The sequence below is a fragment of the Daldinia caldariorum genome (assembly GCF_022478825.1).
Source record: "Daldinia caldariorum strain CBS 122874 unplaced genomic scaffold F4812scaffold_1, whole genome shotgun sequence".
Taxonomy (NCBI): domain Eukaryota; kingdom Fungi; phylum Ascomycota; class Sordariomycetes; order Xylariales; family Hypoxylaceae; genus Daldinia; species Daldinia caldariorum.
Window position 1 is genome coordinate 605421 of NW_025953037.1, and position 17594 is coordinate 623014.

Consider the following 17594-nt stretch of genomic DNA (forward strand, 5'->3'; position numbering starts at 1 on the left):
TTATGACGACATCATTTCTTCAATTGACAAACTGCACGTGTCATTCATCGTTATTCTAAAATAACTTAGACGAAATTACCTGACTTATAACCTGATCCATATGCGTTCATCCAAGAGAGAGAGAGAGAAAAGAAAAGAAAAGAAAAGGCATTTTTTCGTCATATTTTCACTAACCATTTGAATACCTAATCTGAATAACTATCAGTATCTAGACTCTAAACTTAGTACAGCCAGCCCTTTGCCATGTCTAGTAGCTTCGCAAGCAACGTCCAGGCTAAAGCCCAAGAGGTGGCGTACGTATTGAAACCTGGCATTGCAATGCTTTGAACTTGAATGATTCCATCTAACTGGTAGTAGGAAAGAAGACTACGAGAAGGCCAAAGTCCTCCTGTCAGAAGCTGCGAAGAGCGGATCTTACCTCTATCCTTTCAAGTATCAAAGCCTCTCTCGTCTTATACAATACTCTAGCTCGTCAGGTAATAACAGGAGCTAATGGCTTATGAATAGGGGTATTGTCTATTTTGTGACGCATAAATCATTATGGAAACCTTTCTACTCCCGCATACTGCCCACTTTGGGGCTTACAGCAGGAGTTACCGCATCTATGTTCTTCTTGACTTACCTTCCACAGCTAGCCATTCTCGTCTTTGTAAACGGGCCCTTAGCTGTATTTACGACCGTGCTTCTCATTCTCAACGAGAGCTCTACCATTGTAAACCTCATTTCCCGTAATTTCCTTTTACAAGATGCGCTGCTCGACACTTTCGATGGCACGCTTGTCGCCAAGGGTGCTGTCGGTATCGTTAGCGAGGGAAGGCAATTAAAATCTGGCCAAGATCCGATTGCGAGATTGGGCAAGATTCTCAAGAATCCATTCTCAAAGTTCACTCCAAAGGCCCTGGTCAGATACGTTATATATCTTCCGCTTAACTTCATTCCTAGTACGTTTTACAAATCAAGTGGTCTCTATTATTTGTTACTAACCGGAAGCGTGCCCACAGTTGTTGGCACTGCTATATTTATCATTCTCCAAGGTTAGTACCTACCTCTTATCGTTACGTCTTTCGTACCATCCGGCCGCTAACATCCATGTCCCTCAGGCCGGACAAGAGGTAGCTCTGTTCATGACCGGGTTGGTCTTCCCCGATATGTCCCTATACCTACCTAAGGTATCGTTATCACCCCTGACTAGTTACAGTATTTTCAACTGAAAGGATGGACTTCGTCTCAACAACGGGATTGGCTTGAACGCCATGCCGGTCCATACGCAACGTACGTATTAAATTGTCCGTACATAAGTTCACGGGCGTAGCTTATCTCATATTATAGCTTCGGGACTATCGCAACTCTCCTTGAGATGATACCTATAGTATCGATGTTTTTTACATTTACAAACACCGGTAAGTTAGGTTGGATTCCAACATAAGTAGTTCATAACTCACAACAGATGGTAGTGGGCGCTGCACTCTGGGCAGCGGACATCGAGCAGAGAAACACTCAGATGACACGAGGCACTGCCCCTCAACTGCGGGAGTCTGCGAAGAAGGCCGAGTAGGGTAGTACTAAAGATGCACAAGACCGACCCCTCCGAGATTAAGTGCATCGAAGATCCTGCACAGCAATGCATAACCGGCCTGCATCTCGGTAAGACTTTGACTAAGTCTCGGGGTACGCAGCTTGTGTTTCTTGTTACCATTCTGGGGACAGGGGAATAGGAAATGATCAATAGGCTCGTTAAATTTAAGGATTTCAGTTTGGTAAACGAACTCCGTAGGATATTCAATGGACATTGAGAATTCGGAATTACACATGTGGTGCATCTGTGCCTCAGGCCTGTGCATGCAGGTATCACGCAAAGCGGCACCGTAATTCGGAAATGGTACTGACCATATCTCATCGAATTGGCTGTTGTCTAGGTAGGTAGGTATCTTTCTGTGCCATCATCCCGGAGATGTCCCTTAGTCCTAGAGCTACTTAGAGTGGATAGACGTTCTTCCCAGTTTTAAATGTCCGCTGGAGTGCTTGTCTTCATGTCTCATATTATAAGTAAGTGGGAGGGCTCTTGCACGTGCTGTCCCAACTTCCGACTACTTTGTCTCAGAGCTTTGGTGCATACCTAGGCACCTAAGGTAGGAAAGCCGCACAATCTCGATTAATCAATACGAAACACACCAATACTACGGGAACTATGTCTGATTTTCTAGAACGACTGGACTCTACCCCGGAGGGCCTTGCAGGTTTGCTCCGTACACTCCCACGCACTAGTAAAGGGAATTGACGGGAACAGATGCGGCGAGGCTTTCTAGACGTATGACAAGCCGACCCGTATAGGATGAGCAAATATACACGTTATCATCTCACTTGGCGTACCTAGGTAATCTATATAATCATTATCTATGGTGCTATTAGGTATACGGGCTGCGAGATATATCATATGTTAGATAGATATAGGTACCTTACGAAGAAAGGCATAGTAAAATATATCCAAGGTACAGTAAAACCTTTTCAGGTTACATAGATAATGGGAAGGCTCCTTTAATCGTACTCGCCTTCATGCAGTGTTGGACGGGAGAAGACTTGCAAGATCTCTAATGGGTAATTTATGCAACGGTTAGGTGCGTCTGGCACCTACCACTTGTCAGGCTCTCTGCAGCTTTATGCATACAGCCTCCTCTGTCCCCAAGGTACCGTGTAGCCACTGCATGATGTGAGCTTGCCTACTACCTACCCCTTGGCGAGGTTCTCAGAGTGGAGGTATTATGGGGTTCAAACTGTGCTTTAAGATATCAGCCGTGATGAACTTTGATCGTTCGACATATGTCACAATAGCTTCTTACCGAACTGGGGTGGGCTGTACCTACTAAGGTAATATTACACGGTGTCACTACTGAGAATTCAACAAGGATTAACATGCCACAGAGGCAACACAGGACTCACTACTTAGTCCCGTTATGCTAACAGATTTTCAGACTGGGAGTTTTCAAAGATATGAAATTCTACAAAGGGGGGAGGAAGGGACCTAGAGGGACCCTGTAAAGACGTGGTATGTCTAAAACTTGGAGTTTCTGTGGCGCTGTTAAATTAAAAAACGTCTTAGAAAATAGGCAGCATAGCGTCCCCCGATCTAAACGAGTCCTGATGTCTATCTTTCTCGCCTATCTTTGAAGAAAGAGCTTCGTAACGGGAGACTTCTTCCATCAACATAACCGTTAGACAAGACTGAAAAATGCCTGGTCCTAATCTCTAAATGATACCTTGTGTTCCATCTTCTAATATTTTACAAATATATTACCTCAAGCTAGGTCGAATATACTAACAGGTTTACTAATAATACTTGAGAATGCTACCTAGAAGTAGGATTTAGCACATGGCCGTCAAGATACACCACATACTCCCACGTACACATGGACATTTAGCACGTCCTTAAACGAGATCTCGACATGTACATATCGTAGAATAAGAGAGAAGAACAAGGATGACCTCGACGTGCCCCTGCTCCGTGTCCCTGCTCCGTGCCTAGCGTGCCTAGCGGCGAGTGCGAGAGGGCACCAAGCATAACCCCTTAGATTTTGCCATTGTCGTATGATACGATACCTAAGAAGGCTTCCAGGTTCTGACTGACGGTCAAATACATGAATCTACTTAACTGTACCTCCACCATACTTCACTTATATGCGTCTTACCTTACCTAAGAGGTACCTGCAGCATACCTTATGCATGTATGGGCCATGTATGGGCTCAAGATAGGTACTTTGTCTACCTACTTGATACATGTACCTAATAGTGGAGTCATTGCCGTTTCTCTCTCTTCTCTCTCTCTCTTTCTCTCTCGGTGGAAACTACCTAGGTAGAAGCTGTCTCGACTTAATCTCTCTTGAGGGTGTCGCCCCTTCCCCCCGAAGATGCACTACCTAATGCTCCATGTCCTGGCATCGACGCATCGGTTACTCCTTCTACCATAGTTCTTATCTCAAGTTTGTCCCTTCCCTCCTATAATTGGCCTCTTTCTCTCAACCGGATTTATCTGCTCGGTTATCTACAGATATTATTCGTCGTAGTCCTGTTGTTTTCGTTTTTCTTTTTATTCTTGTCAACCTTCTCTTTTCCCAGGTGAAGAGGACATTCAATCCATAAAACACGTTCATTTCCAGCTCATCTTCAACTCACCGCATCTTTAACTCTATATCATTTTTCAAGTATTCTTTTTCACCTTTTATAAAAAAATCTTTACCAACTGGACCGACTACGTTCATTCTCATTAACCCCTCCAGTACTATTACGCCTCCGTATATGTTTTTAACCATCTGCAATATACGTCCTAGAGATTGCGGGCTGCCTAAACACCCGTAGTATCTACTACTATCATGAGAGCTTTAACGCTCGCTGCTGACTTGGTGTCGGTGGTCGTTTTACTGACAGCTCTTCCCAGTATTCGAGCATTGACCCAAGGGGATAGCCTTGCTATTCAACACGATTCCCCTCCCGGTGTAGATGCTGAGAAAATTAACAATGAATTCTTCGATGACCCTCAGCATGGCCCTAGTGGTGGATACAATTATCATACTCCCACATATGGGGGATATGGCTCTCCTCTCCCTTCACCTTCTACCTCTAAGGCTTCTCCATCAGGTTCAATCCTAACCAGTCCCAGCGCGAGATCCCAAAGCATACTCGGGTCTAGCCATGCGTCAAGCTTTGTTAATGGTTCAACTACTTCATTAGGTATCTACAATATTGTGTTGGTTTAGCAATACAGAAGCTCATTAAGTCTTAGTCTCATCAACTTTCAGTTCAGGAGGAGAATCCGCTACGCCTGGTATTGGATCACTATCAGCTACAAATACTTCCCCATCTGTATCCATTCCAAGCATGTCCACCATAAATACGTCCTCGACATCACCTACCGGGGAAATGAACGGCTCAACTATTTTATCTACCGGCACTGAAGAGTCGAACCCACCAACAACTTCAACCGGTAGCCCCACATCGTTTATTCCCATCGCGTCTAGCTCAATTTTGGTATGTCATTGTGCCTTTTCAGAAAGTTCGTAGGTATATAGGGTCTAATACGTTTAAAAACGGGGCATATTGCAAACGTACTGTGGCACAAAAGCCTTACTAACGAGCATATTTGTAGAGCGGCTTTTCGAATACCACAGTATTAAGCACAACAAGTAGCACTAGTATTGGCGGAGGCCCTGGGGGTCAAGGAATCCCTCCAACTCCAGGCCAGACTAGCTCATCTGCTATTAGCAATAACGCAAATACGGGAAGTCAAACGACTATTCCTAGAACGAGTACAGAAGAAGTAGTCACGACTGTTGTTCTATCTTCTGGAATATCTGTCACTATGACAATCATCAGGAATGGAACTACGTTTGGGACCTCTAGTACAGCAGCTGTGACCGCAAGTGCCTCAAGCATTCCAACACAGTCGTCAAATGGACTCTCATCTGGTTTAGAGTCGCCTGGGACCACAGGTGTATCTACCCCTAGTTCAGAGTCAACGCAAAGTACAATACTTTCCGGATCAGCGACTGTCTCCTCCGGCACATCGGGATTGGCAAGTATGTTATCTACTATCTCATCAGGTATCTTATCTCCTTCGACCGGAGAGACTTCTGCCCCTTTCCCTCTCTCTAATTCAACATCAAACGTCAACCCTTCAGGGCCTACAGCATCTAGTGGTGGCCCACAGTCAACTATTACGTCTTCGGGTTCTTTGGTGACGAGAAGCGGCGTTACGCAATCAAGCTCTACGGTTGAAAATACCAGTTCTCTCTCCAATGGGACTTTATCCCCGGCCGGACCATCAGGTCAGGGCATCTCCAGTGCCACTGTAAGTAAAGAGACCTTGTCATCCGGAGGTGTCTCTCCGTCAGAAGGCCCTGGGATCTCGGGCTCGTCAACGCCCCCCTTTCCTGTCTCGAACGCGACAAACAGCCAAAGTCCTACGACCAGAAGTTCAGGGTTCTCCATTTCCCCCTCGGGTTCTGTTACCACGTTATTCCCAGGCATTAGCCCTACATTGTCAGCTTCTACGACACTGATATCTAGTATGGAGCTTAGCAGTGTTGTTGCATCTGGTGCTCTTACCGAGAGTGAGATATCTTCCGTATCAGGGCCCCCATTTCCACTATCCAACAGCAGTGCCATTATCACCACAGGGTCGCTTGGTCAAACAATTACACCAGCGGGAACGGGTGCTACAAATACGAGACCTCTGCCGTCTATTTCTTTGGGATCCCAGACTCAGTCGTTGCGTTCAGAGACTAGTTCAGCTCCAGTTCCGAATACTTCGTCTGCACCGTTCCCTTTGAGTAATTCCACCACCGTCACCGTCAAAAGTACTGTAGTTTCTTCTCCAGGGACGGGTCAACCTACGGGAACTGGTGCAGTGACTAGCTTATTCTCGTCTTCCGCTGCATCAAATTTGACGTCCCCATCAACGTCTACCGGGAGCTCAGCTTTTATATCAGCAGGAGAATCTTCTCAGGGGGCTGGCCCCGGAGGTCAGGGGATTTCCCCAACCCCGTCTGTTCAAGCAAATATAACGGCCACTTCATCAAATTCCGCCAACCTAACGCATGGGACCGGTACAGTGACGGTTCCAAGCAGTCTTATGCCTGGTAGTTTGTCGATTATCACCTCCGCAGCGACAAAGTCAGCTCCGTTTCCATTGACAAACTCGTCAATCACTACAGGTGGACCAACCGGAGGATCTCTTACGTTTTCAGGTACAGTACAACCTAGTTCACAATCTTCAGTTAGGTCTACCGCATCGTCTATGCTTGAGTCAAGCCTCTCTAGCGAGGTAGCCAGTTTTGGGTCCTCCTCAACATTCCCCCCATTTCCCACCACAAACTCGACGACGTCTCCTGTGAAGCCTAGTGGTGCTGGTTTCTCTAGTATGACGTCCGCCATCCCCCTTTCAAGTATTCAATTCAGTACTTCAGCTTCTTCTTCTCGGCCCCCGTTTCCTTTGTCCAACTCAACAGGCGGCCCTAACGGCCAGACGGTCCCTCCGACTGGGACCGGTACGCCAGCAGGCACTATTTCTGGTAAGGCAAGCAGCGGATTCAGTTATTCTGCTTCTACCGCCTCTCAATTGCCACCATTCCCAAGGCCCAACTCGACTATATCCGTAACGGGTCCTACAAGCGGGGCTATTAGCTCTCTCCTAAGCACAGCTTTGTCTACGCAGAAGCCGGCTGCTTCTCCAAGCAGCAATCAGACGGCAGAGACCTCATCCTCTGGGCATATTTCACCGATTGGTTCCCAAACCATACCCTTCCCTATAACTAACTCGACGTTGCCAAATCCTGGCCCTACGGGCGTCTCTAATACAGGTATACCCATCCCTCCTACTGGTTCCGCTAATTCATTGTCGACTTTGACCTTCATCTCAACTAGGTCTCCCTCTGGCAGTCCGAATGGACAGTCTATAGGAGTTAGTAGCCCATCAGCGCCTTTCCCGTTTTCGAATACTACGATACCTACACTAGGATCCACTGGTAGTCTGGCACCTACCGTCCATAGTCCAGTGTCTTCAAGTTCAACACCCGTGCCAACAGGCTCCGCAGCGAACTCGACAGCACTTTCAAGAAGTCCTACGATTAGGATAAGTAGTACAACAGGAATCAATCCCTCAGCGGGCTCAAACACTGCCTCGGTGCAGACTCCTAGCTCGCCCGCTCCTTTTCCTATGCCAAACTCGACAAACGTCACCAACAACCCTACGGGACCACTGGGTTTCTCAACGGGGTTTCAAAGCGTGTCAAGCAGCTCTCTTACGGGTTCTATCAGTTCATCCAATGCCACTCGCTCATTGACTATTACACCTTTTACCACCAAGTCGAGCGCAAGCTTAACCAGACCATCAGTCCCCACAGCGTCAGGATTGACACCACCATTCTCCCTCTCTAATTTGACACAGAGCCCAGAACCGACCGCGCCATCAAATGGGCTATCTAGCTCAATCTCAGGTACAGTAGTGTCTATTATCACATCCGGAGTACCGACGTCGGTACCACCTTTCCCTTTAACAAATAGCACAATCTTCCCTAACCCGACTGCCCAGTCAAGCGGGACTGGCCATTCGGGGACTGAGTCTTTTCCTGTACCGAGCTCAATCGGGAGTAACAGCGCTCTTAGCTCGCACTCCGGGGTCTCAGAGATATCCAGTATCATTCCGAATCAACCAGTTACCGGAAGCGAGAGCGCGCCTGAAAGCACCTCCTCAGTCCTTTCCACTAGCGCGATTGGCATTTCAAGTTCCACTCCATTCCCATTTTCGAATGCGTCAATATCCCACAGGTTTTCAACAAGTGGTCCTACGGGACAGCCGCTAGAAACCAGTACCCAGTCGACATTACACGCGACTACTCCTTTGAGTACCGGTCTGTCTAATCCGTCGTCCCTATCCTCACTACCAACATCTCTATCCTACTCTCCGTCGAACAGCACTTTATCGTTTAGACCTACCACGAGCCTGTTGCCTAATTCAAGTGAAATTTCCGGTGCTATATCAACAGAATCCAGTATTACCACGTCTGTGGTGGTACCATCAGGGCCCTTGAGCCAACCACCCACCGGTAACGGCTCCATCTCGTCGATTTTCTCCAACTCTTCCATATCTACTTCTTTTCCTCCAGGAGCGTCTACCACTGGAACAACTGCCCCGGGTGGCCCAGGTGGACAGGGAATTCCTCCTCAGATAACATCATCTTCGACATTGACTCCTTCGGAAACGTGTACTGAAGAGCTTCCCACAACTCAAGAGCCAGACACAACTTGTACAGAAAGCGAGACCCCTACAGCCGCTATTGATACAACCTGCACCGAGGATGGATTCACAGAGCCGGGGTCTATGGCGACCTTAACTTCGCCGGCCACTTCATCCGCATCGGGCGCTGAAGGTGCAACAGGAACACCTACTTCATGGTCATCTTCGACGTCGTGTACCGGAAGCTCTTTTGGTGAGTGAAAACAAATTAGCAAACATAATTATTGACGTGGAACTAATTGAACCCAAAGCAAATTCAACGTTGTTTGGTAGTGATCAACCGACTACCTTTCAGACATCAACAATAGCATCCACATCCGGTCAGATTTCCAATAGCAGCATTGTAGTTGTCGGTTCGGCCTCTGGGAACGTTACTCCAATAGCTACTTCATCCCCAATAGCGATAGTACCTCTCCCTACGCCAGATAGAGACCACTGGCACACTCCTCCGGCTATCCCGACACCAGTAAGGGCGGCAGTACGGGACACAAGGCATAACAAGGCGGGATCTGGCTGGCGCCAATATGCCCATGGTCTGTTCTCAAAAGGTAAGGGCAATAAGGATAAGACTAATAAACTCGAGGATGATGAGACGTAAGGTGTTCAACCATGCTTGAGCCACTGTATCTTCCTGTTTCTTTTGTGGCATGCGATGTCCGAATATGTGATGGACACATTCCGGAAGTTTGCTCGATCTTGCAAGTTTGTATCACAGATAAGAAGATATACTACATGTTATTTGCTTTGTCACACACGATGAATACTTGCAAGGATGGGGGGTGGTGAGAAACGGCTAATGAAGAAAAAAATCGGGGTGTAGGTAATTTTTATCATAGCATATTGCTTCCTGAATACCAATTTGGCAGAGCCTAATTCGCTATGCATCGACTACTGCAGAGTTGGAGCGTTGGAGCGTGGCGAGAGGGGTAGGTACCAAAGTACCTAAAGTACCTAAAGGAGCTAAGAGCCGCAAAAGACCGCCGTCTCTTTTTCATTTGTTCAAACTCCAATTTACCCCCAAGATTTGCCATTTGTTCTCATTTACATAAATTAAGACATCATTAGGGTCTCAGGGTCCCGAGAGCCGTGTTGTCGGACATGTTTTCGGTCTGGTTTACTTCCTAATTCGTTTAAAAAGGGTCGTGTCGGTCCAGTGACGGACGAGAACCGCCGGTGCTAACATTCTAAGCGACGGCTCTCGCTGGTCTCTAAGCACGTCATCAAGGCTAAATGCTATTGGATTTTTTTTTTACCCATCTTCTAGCCTCTACACACTCTACTTCTCATAAGGGTCGACTGCGTAGGTCCTACCCCTGCGCAGACTGCATACAATGTCTGCTACTGATTACGTACATGTATGGGACGGCATCGGAATTAGTTCTGTTTTTTTTTTTTTTTTTTTTTTTTTTTTTTTTTATCTATAATCTTGGAAGTTGGTCATGCCGGCTTTTGGCTCTCTCCGTATTAGTTTTTTATAGTAGCAAGTTTTGAAGTACCTGTTATACGTTCCATACCGGGCGTTGATTACCTATCCTTTCCCACCATCCAATCTTTTATTAAGAACTGTAATTCAAAACCTAGTTCTCTCTTCTTTTCTTATCATTTCATTTCCGTATCTACCCTTCTACTCGGTTACGTTTTAAGATAATGGCGAACCCTCCCCATGGCGGCGTCCTCAAGGACCTTATTGCTAGAGACCTACCTAGACAAGCTCAGCTCGCCGCTGAAGCTGAAACTCTTCCTGCCATTACCCTGACTGAGAGACAGCTATGCGACCTCGAATTGATCCTCAATGGCGGTTTCTCGCCTCTTGAAGGTGTGTTCACTTACCATGTCTGATTCCTGGTATCCGTGTTTCCCCATCTGTCCAGTGTCACAAGCTTCTACCCTATCACCTTATTTCATATATCAACAGATGCCATTGGTTGGAGTAACGAAACAATTATTATACGAGAACTTGTGCTCTCTGAATGAAGTCAAAGCTTACACAAATTCACGTCCAGGTTTCATGAACGAGGCCGATTACAATGGGTATGTAACTACTAGACCATATGCGTAACTAGGTAAGGCCGAGCGCTAACTGTTTTGTGCAGTGTCGTGAAGGACAACAGACTGGCCGATGGTGTTCTGTTCAGCATGCCCATTACCCTAGACGTGTCCGACGAAACCATCAAGGAGGTTGGTCTAAAGCCAGGCGTCCGGGTGACGCTACGCGATCTTCGTGACGACAGGAATTTGGCTATCCTTACCGTGGATGATATCTACAAACCAGACAAGTACGGAAGAACCTTTACTCGCCAAGGATTGCGCAATCGAAACCACTGACACATAAGTACAATAGGGTCCTCGAGGCTAAGGAAGTTTTCGGAAGCGATGATGAAGCGCATCCGGCTGTCAAATATCTCTTCAGAACAGCTGCCGATTTCTACGTTGGTGGTAAAGTTGAGGCTGTTAACCGCTTGCAGCACTATGACTTTGTAGATCTCCGATGTAAGTGTATCTACCTGCCATGGTAGCCTTTGTCACTCATGACGTTGAAGCTGACTGGGATCCCAACGATAGATACGCCGGCTGAGCTCCGATTACACTTTGACAAGCTTGGTTGGAGCCGCGTTGTCGCTTTCCAGACAAGAAACCCTATGCACCGCGCGCATCGAGAGTTGACAGTTCGTGCTGCTCGTTCGCACCACGCAAATGTGCTCATTCACCCCGTGGTTGGCTTGACAAAGCCTGGAGATATTGACCACTTCACGAGAGTGCGAGTCTACAAAGCCCTTCTGCCAAGATACCCTAATGGCATGGCGGTCTTGGGTCTCCTCCCGTTGGCTATGCGAATGGGTGGTCCCCGCGAAGCCATCTGGCACGCCATCATCCGTAAGAATCACGGAGCAACTCATTTCATCGTTGGACGTGATCATGCTGGTCCTGGAAAGAACAGCCAAGGCGTTGATTTCTATGGACCTTATGATGCACAGTACGCGGTCGAGAAGTACCGCGACGAGCTTGGCATTGAAGTTGTGCCGTTCCAAATGATGACCTACCTGCCGGACAAGGACGAGTATGCGCCCGTCGACCAAATTCCGACGGATACTCGCACACTGAACATATCCGGTACGGAATTGCGCTCGAGACTGAGGAGCGGTCGAGATATCCCCGAATGGTTCTCGTATCCCGAGGTCGTTAAGGTACTGCGCGAGTCGCATCCTCCCCGTGCTGCTCAGGGGTTCACTGTCTTCTTGACCGGTTACACAAACAGTGGTAAGGACCAGATTGCGAGGGCTCTTCAGGTCACCCTCAATCAGCAGGGTGGTCGATCAGTTTCGATGCTTCTTGGTGAGACAGTGCGCCATGAGCTGTCGTCCGAACTTGGTTTCAGCAGAGAGGACCGCAGCACGAATATCGCTCGCATCGCGTTCGTCGCCGGCGAACTGACTAGGTCCGGTGCTGCCGTCATCGCCGCCCCGATTGCACCCTTTGAGAAGGACCGAGAAGCTGCCAAAGAGGCTATCGAGAAATACGGCGATTTCTACCTTGTCCACGTCGCTACTCCTCTCGAGTACTGCGAGAAGACAGACAAGCGAGGCATCTACGCCAAGGCCCGCGCTGGTGAGATCAAGGGTTTCACGGGAGTTGACGACCCATATGAAGCTCCCTCTAAGCCCGATTTAGTAGTAGACTGCGAGAAGCAGACGGTGCGATCCATCGTACACCAGATCGTGCTGATGCTGGAGAGCCGTGGTTTACTAGACCGCCTATAAACGAGATGAGTTTGATGAGTTTGATGAGAAGAATTTTCTCTACGGTTTTAGATTAGGTTCTTATTAGATTTTACGACGCGTTCGAGAGAACATTTTATGAACGAATAAAGGAAGACAACGGGATAGATTTGGCGATTAGCGTACCATAGCATACCAGGTCCTTATATTCGTAGGATCAACATAAAAAATATACCTATGAATGACATAGAAGCTTTAGAAGATAGAGGTAGTATAGTATATAGTACAATACAGTACGAAGATGTAGTACCTACAAACCTACAAATACTTGACAACGACTTGTAGCTTGCAGGCGGTGTACTTCTTTAGGTAGATACCTAACGTAAGGTAAGGTACATAAGGTACGGCGACCCCACTTTTCAAGCGATTGGTACGGGTACGTCCATACCCGATTCGTACGTGGTTGAGTCTCCAATTCTCGATATATGCATGTCGCTCATGTCGCTCGTCGAATCACAGGAAGCTGCGTAGCGTGTGGGAAGACTCCAATAGCCGCCGTCACCTTCCCTTGCACATCTTTCGGGAACATTGGACCATGCAAAGTTGCCTTGTGCTGCTTTTCACCACTTTTTCTTGCCTTCTACATGCCATGCTCCTATAATTCTTACCAACGAACGCATTGCATAAATTGGAAAAATTCCTAATTAAGACCACCGAAGCAACTGAACCATCTGGACCATTGAATTCATTCGTCCTTTCTCTCAACCCTCTCCAATCGAGGACCCTCTTCACCCTTCGAATAACTTCGACGACCCTCCCTCGTTAAATCGAATTTTAGCGGTTGGGCCCGGTCGGGCTCGTATGGTCCGCCACCATGGGCTCCAAAGACCCTGATGCCGACGCAACCAGCGATACCCGCTCACGAGATCCCCGGCGTAGAAAGAGCGAACGGGATCGTGATAGAGAAAAGGATAAGGAACGCGTGAGAGGTGACATTAAAGGTGACAGGGACAGTCACCATAATCACAGATCACACCGTTCTAAACATAAAAGTACTGATGGTGATTCCCACACCTCCTCGCATCGACGACATCGCACCAAGGAAGAAAAAGAGAGGGACCGTGATAGAAGGACATCCTCAATGAGTGACCTAGTACCCGAACTTTCAAGGACCACCCTTTCCAGCAGCCGGGTTAGCTTGCCGTATCCTACCTTCAGCAAAGCTCACAGTAAGGAAGCTATACTCAGCCGCGAAGACGTAGGGGCCTCCGCTCGCGATGATCCCCTCACCCCAGATACCACAGATCTTGGTTCAGGTAACATAGGTAGATCTAAATCAACCGGTGGTTTGAGCAGGAAAAATACGCAGAAAGACAGCCGACCGCCTAGCCCCCCCGAAACGGATTTATCCGAAGAAAAGAAAAGACGAAGCAAAACGTCCACCTCCAAGTTGAGAGAGGAAATGGAATCTGGTTCAGACCGACCTAACTCTAGGACTTCCGGCCTGTCGCGGTCCAGCTCGAAGCGCGATGAGAAATCGAAGCTATCTACAAAATCCAAAGCTTCAAGTTACGCTTCCACTGTCAAATCTCCTCCAACTCCATCCTATCCACCTCCACCTCCTCCGCCTCCACCATTTGGCGTACGAGTTAATAACGACGAGACTTCGCAATTGAGCGATAATAAGACCGTAGGGGCTTCCTCAACAGCCACTCCTACTGCTCCCCATCGTACGGCATCGACGAGGTCGCGTAGGGTCCCTAGTCCAATCGAAGCCGAGGACTCGCCAGACTCTATACAAGACTCATCCCCCAAAACACCCACAGCTACGCCACAGTTTCCGCCGCCGCAGGCCTTTCCGGATACAAAACCGAGCTTTCACTCCAGGCGTGAAAGACAAGAACGTCCCACGCCTTCAGCAACTCCAGCATCCGATTTTGGTCCCCCACCACCGCCTCCTCCTCCGCCCCCGCCACTGAATATTCAGGAAGTACCCAGGATTGATTATTTACTTCAGAACGGCGGCCTTCCTCACCCATTACCAAAACATTTCCTTTCTGTGATACCACGCCAGAATGGAACCCGACCGTCAAATCCTCCTCTGGCAGGTGCAGAGACTCTATTCGCACCTTTCTTCAATCTTCTTGATCAATACCAATCAGTTATTCAGAAGCAAGGCTCCGTTGCAGTAGCAACAGGGCATAAGTCAGTTGCACGCCGGCTACTCGACCGATTGGAAGATGTGTTCTCTAGAGATCTTCCTGACGAGGGCTGCAGCTGCATTATGTGCGAAAAAACACCTGAAGAGCACAGAGGTTTAGGATGGGGCGAGGTATTAGAACGAGTAGGAGGCAGGGTTGAATTACCACCGTGGCCACCATTCGATCTTCCCTCTCTTTCTGCAAACGCAATTGAGACTGCGCAGGATATGCCTCCTAGGCCAGCTTCGCCGATCAAACTAGACCCGGATATCGCAGAAGAGTTTAGGGGTCACTATCTACGACAGTCCAAGAAGGTCAGATCTGTAGTTGATCGATGGATGAATAATTGCGCTGAGGCGCCGGCACCAGCGCCCTCGGAGATCGATGATGAGACGTTGACCTTTGCCATCTTGACCAACCTCGACCAGCATGAGCAACCGTACTTCAATGCGTTGGTTTCCGGTGCTCGAGAATTACAACCTTCTCTTAGAGCACCTACCCCAATGCGCAAGCCAAGGACAGATTTCATGGTCAAGACAGGCTTAGCACTTCAACGACTCTACCGCCTACCCCAAGCGCCCCGCGATGCAGAAACAGCCGTATTTCTTGTCAAGCATCCATTCCACCACGATCTTCTCGCGACAATCACCGATATTAGCCCCCAAGAGTGGGAAATTCTCATATCAGGACGCTTTGACGGCTTTCTCTGGTCTGGTGCCGATGCTGATGATGCCATAACGCCCACCGCTGACAATCCACTATCTCGAGGTGGTACACCTGCAAATGGGTTTTCATCCCCCGCACCACGAGGGTCTGGTATGCGCCATTCGTCGGGATTCGGCGGGTCTCGTAGCACTACACCATTCTCTGGCTTGTATTCCCGTGGCGCAACGCCCGCTTCTTTTGTTTCTCTATCGTCGTCTACTGCTACAGGTCATAGCCGGCAGCCTGTATCCTATGACGAAGAGGTTGAAATGGCTGTTCTAGCCGAGGTAGAGAGGGATATCTACCAGGGCATGGAAGCCCTCGAAGATGCGTTTGAGAAGCTTCACCAACGTGCTGAAGTAGTACGCAACGCACTCCGCCAGCGCAACAACGGCCTGTTGCTAAGCCAGCAGCACCGCCGTGCCGGAAGGATCGATGTCTTGCCACAATTGTCCGGCAACTCGCAAGGCTCTGAGAGACCACCATGGGCCGTTGGAGATGATGACGGCATGAGCGAAAGCGATTGGGGAGGTGATGATTTCGACTTGGCCCCTGAGGATTCTGCGAGTAATATCTCAAGCTCAAGGCACAGGCGCCCCAAGCGCAGAAACGAAAGGAGAACACCCGCCCCAATTGAAGAGGATGACGAGGAAAATTATGCGTAATCGGTCAATTATGATTTTGCCTTTAGGCGTATTGAATATTGGATTTGCTCTACTACTTCACGACTGTCACGACCTGGAAAAAAAAAGAAAGAAAGAAATTTACTGATACCAATCGAAATCGAATGTTCTTCTAACCTTCTCATATTTGCATTACAGTATACCAATGAGCTGATGACGACATGTCCGCTTGGTCAGTTAGGTGGGCTGGGACCGGGCAGCCAGAAAGGAAAGGCCTCCATGCCTTGATGTACTAGGTTCATAAGGTTTTAATCTAATCGAGGCTCCGTGCTCGCGCCCTCAAGTCTTGTCATGCCAGCTATCTCATTTGCATCTATTCGGCGTTCGCGCAAGTCTTCCGCATCAGAAAGGAGCTTTCTACCTTTGCTCTGCACTTACAGTCAAAGAATCGAGAGAGATATAGCTAATACATGATTCAGTATGGAGAGATGGCTTGTTGAGTTGAAAAGAAAGAGAAAAAAAAATTGGTTAAAGTGCATCTTGAGCTGAACAATCTAATCACTGGATTCTATAGTAACCCAACTGTCCCTTGAGCAGTGGAGTTAAAGCCGGAGGATACCTCTCGTATTCTTCAACGTCAATTGTACATGGATTGATCTGTCATATCTAGGTACCTCTAGATAGCTTCTAAGTTCTTGCACATATATAAGCATGTTTACCATTTACCGTATATTATGACAACAATGGCTATCTACCATCTTAGCAAAGATGAATGGCCCTGACGCATATTAGGCTTAATAAACTTCTTTTTAGGCCTTGCAGCTACACCCATGGATGTGCATACATACCTCTACCTACCTGGTACCTAGGTACCTCTTATACGAACTTATGTACTTATGTGCCTACTATGTACCTAATATAGGTGTAAGCCATCCATCATCAACTCCCGACGCGGAGCGAATGACGGTCCCCGGAAGTAGCTTTAACTGCGCAACTTGGTGGTAACCTATCGAGGTAACCTATTGGATTTGGATGTGTCTAGACTCTTCTTTCCGAGGTCAGTCTGATCAGCCTAATATATTATACCTACTTTTCTCTGTACGTACATGTTGGTATGGAGAGACTAAAAGAGAAAAGAGAAAAGAAACAATAAAACTTTAAGGTTGTAAGGCTTTAAAGTTGACGGGCCGCAAGGGGGAGCTATTCTAGCAAACATGGGTTTGTAATCCGATTTCCTGCTGCGGGACAGCTCTACCAATAGGAAAGCATTCTGAGCAAATACACTAAGTACCTACGCACGATCTTGGTTCCCTGTTGCTACGGCTTGGGCGGCAGCAACTTCTCCACTAGAAAACCCCAGCGAAACTTGCGATACGGAGCTCGGAAGTGAGGTGACGGGGAAGAATCTTCCATGCCAGCCATGCCAACATGTTCATCAGCCCAGATAAAAGCAGGTACAGGGGGGGGGGGGGGGGGGGAGAATTAAAAACAGGTACGTAGTTAAAAAAAATAAAAAAAAAATAAAAAAAATACGGGGGGTTAACAACCCAAACCCCCAAAAACG

The 17594-nt window shown here is 47.8% G+C and overlaps 3 protein-coding genes across 3 annotated transcripts; all 3 read left to right on the forward strand.

The window, feature by feature from the left end:
- The first annotated feature begins 17 nt into the window (after positions 1 to 17).
- F4812DRAFT_408268 (uncharacterized protein) lies at positions 18 to 2009 on the forward strand. The gene is made up of 8 exons (XM_047932353.1): positions 18 to 293; positions 358 to 432; positions 508 to 941; positions 1002 to 1034; positions 1101 to 1132; positions 1199 to 1272; positions 1330 to 1400; positions 1455 to 2009. Exons 1-8 carry the CDS (start codon positions 244 to 246, stop codon positions 1553 to 1555), a joined length of 870 nt encoding a protein of 289 aa, XP_047794608.1. The 5' UTR covers positions 18 to 243; the 3' UTR covers positions 1556 to 2009.
- Positions 2010 to 9801: 7792 nt separating this feature from the next.
- Positions 9802 to 12884, forward strand: F4812DRAFT_408273 (putative sulfate adenylyltransferase). The gene is made up of 5 exons (XM_047932354.1): positions 9802 to 10601; positions 10789 to 10816; positions 10879 to 11061; positions 11127 to 11275; positions 11348 to 12884. The coding sequence occupies exons 1-5, from the start codon at positions 10433 to 10435 to the stop codon at positions 12541 to 12543; spliced, it is 1725 nt and encodes a 574-aa protein (XP_047794609.1). The 5' UTR covers positions 9802 to 10432; the 3' UTR covers positions 12544 to 12884.
- Positions 12885 to 13290: 406 nt separating this feature from the next.
- Positions 13291 to 16468, forward strand: F4812DRAFT_7623 (uncharacterized protein). The gene has a single exon (XM_047939394.1). It carries the CDS (start codon positions 13376 to 13378, stop codon positions 16070 to 16072), a length of 2697 nt encoding a protein of 898 aa, XP_047794610.1. The 5' UTR covers positions 13291 to 13375; the 3' UTR covers positions 16073 to 16468.
- The last annotated feature ends 1126 nt before the right edge of the window (positions 16469 to 17594 follow it).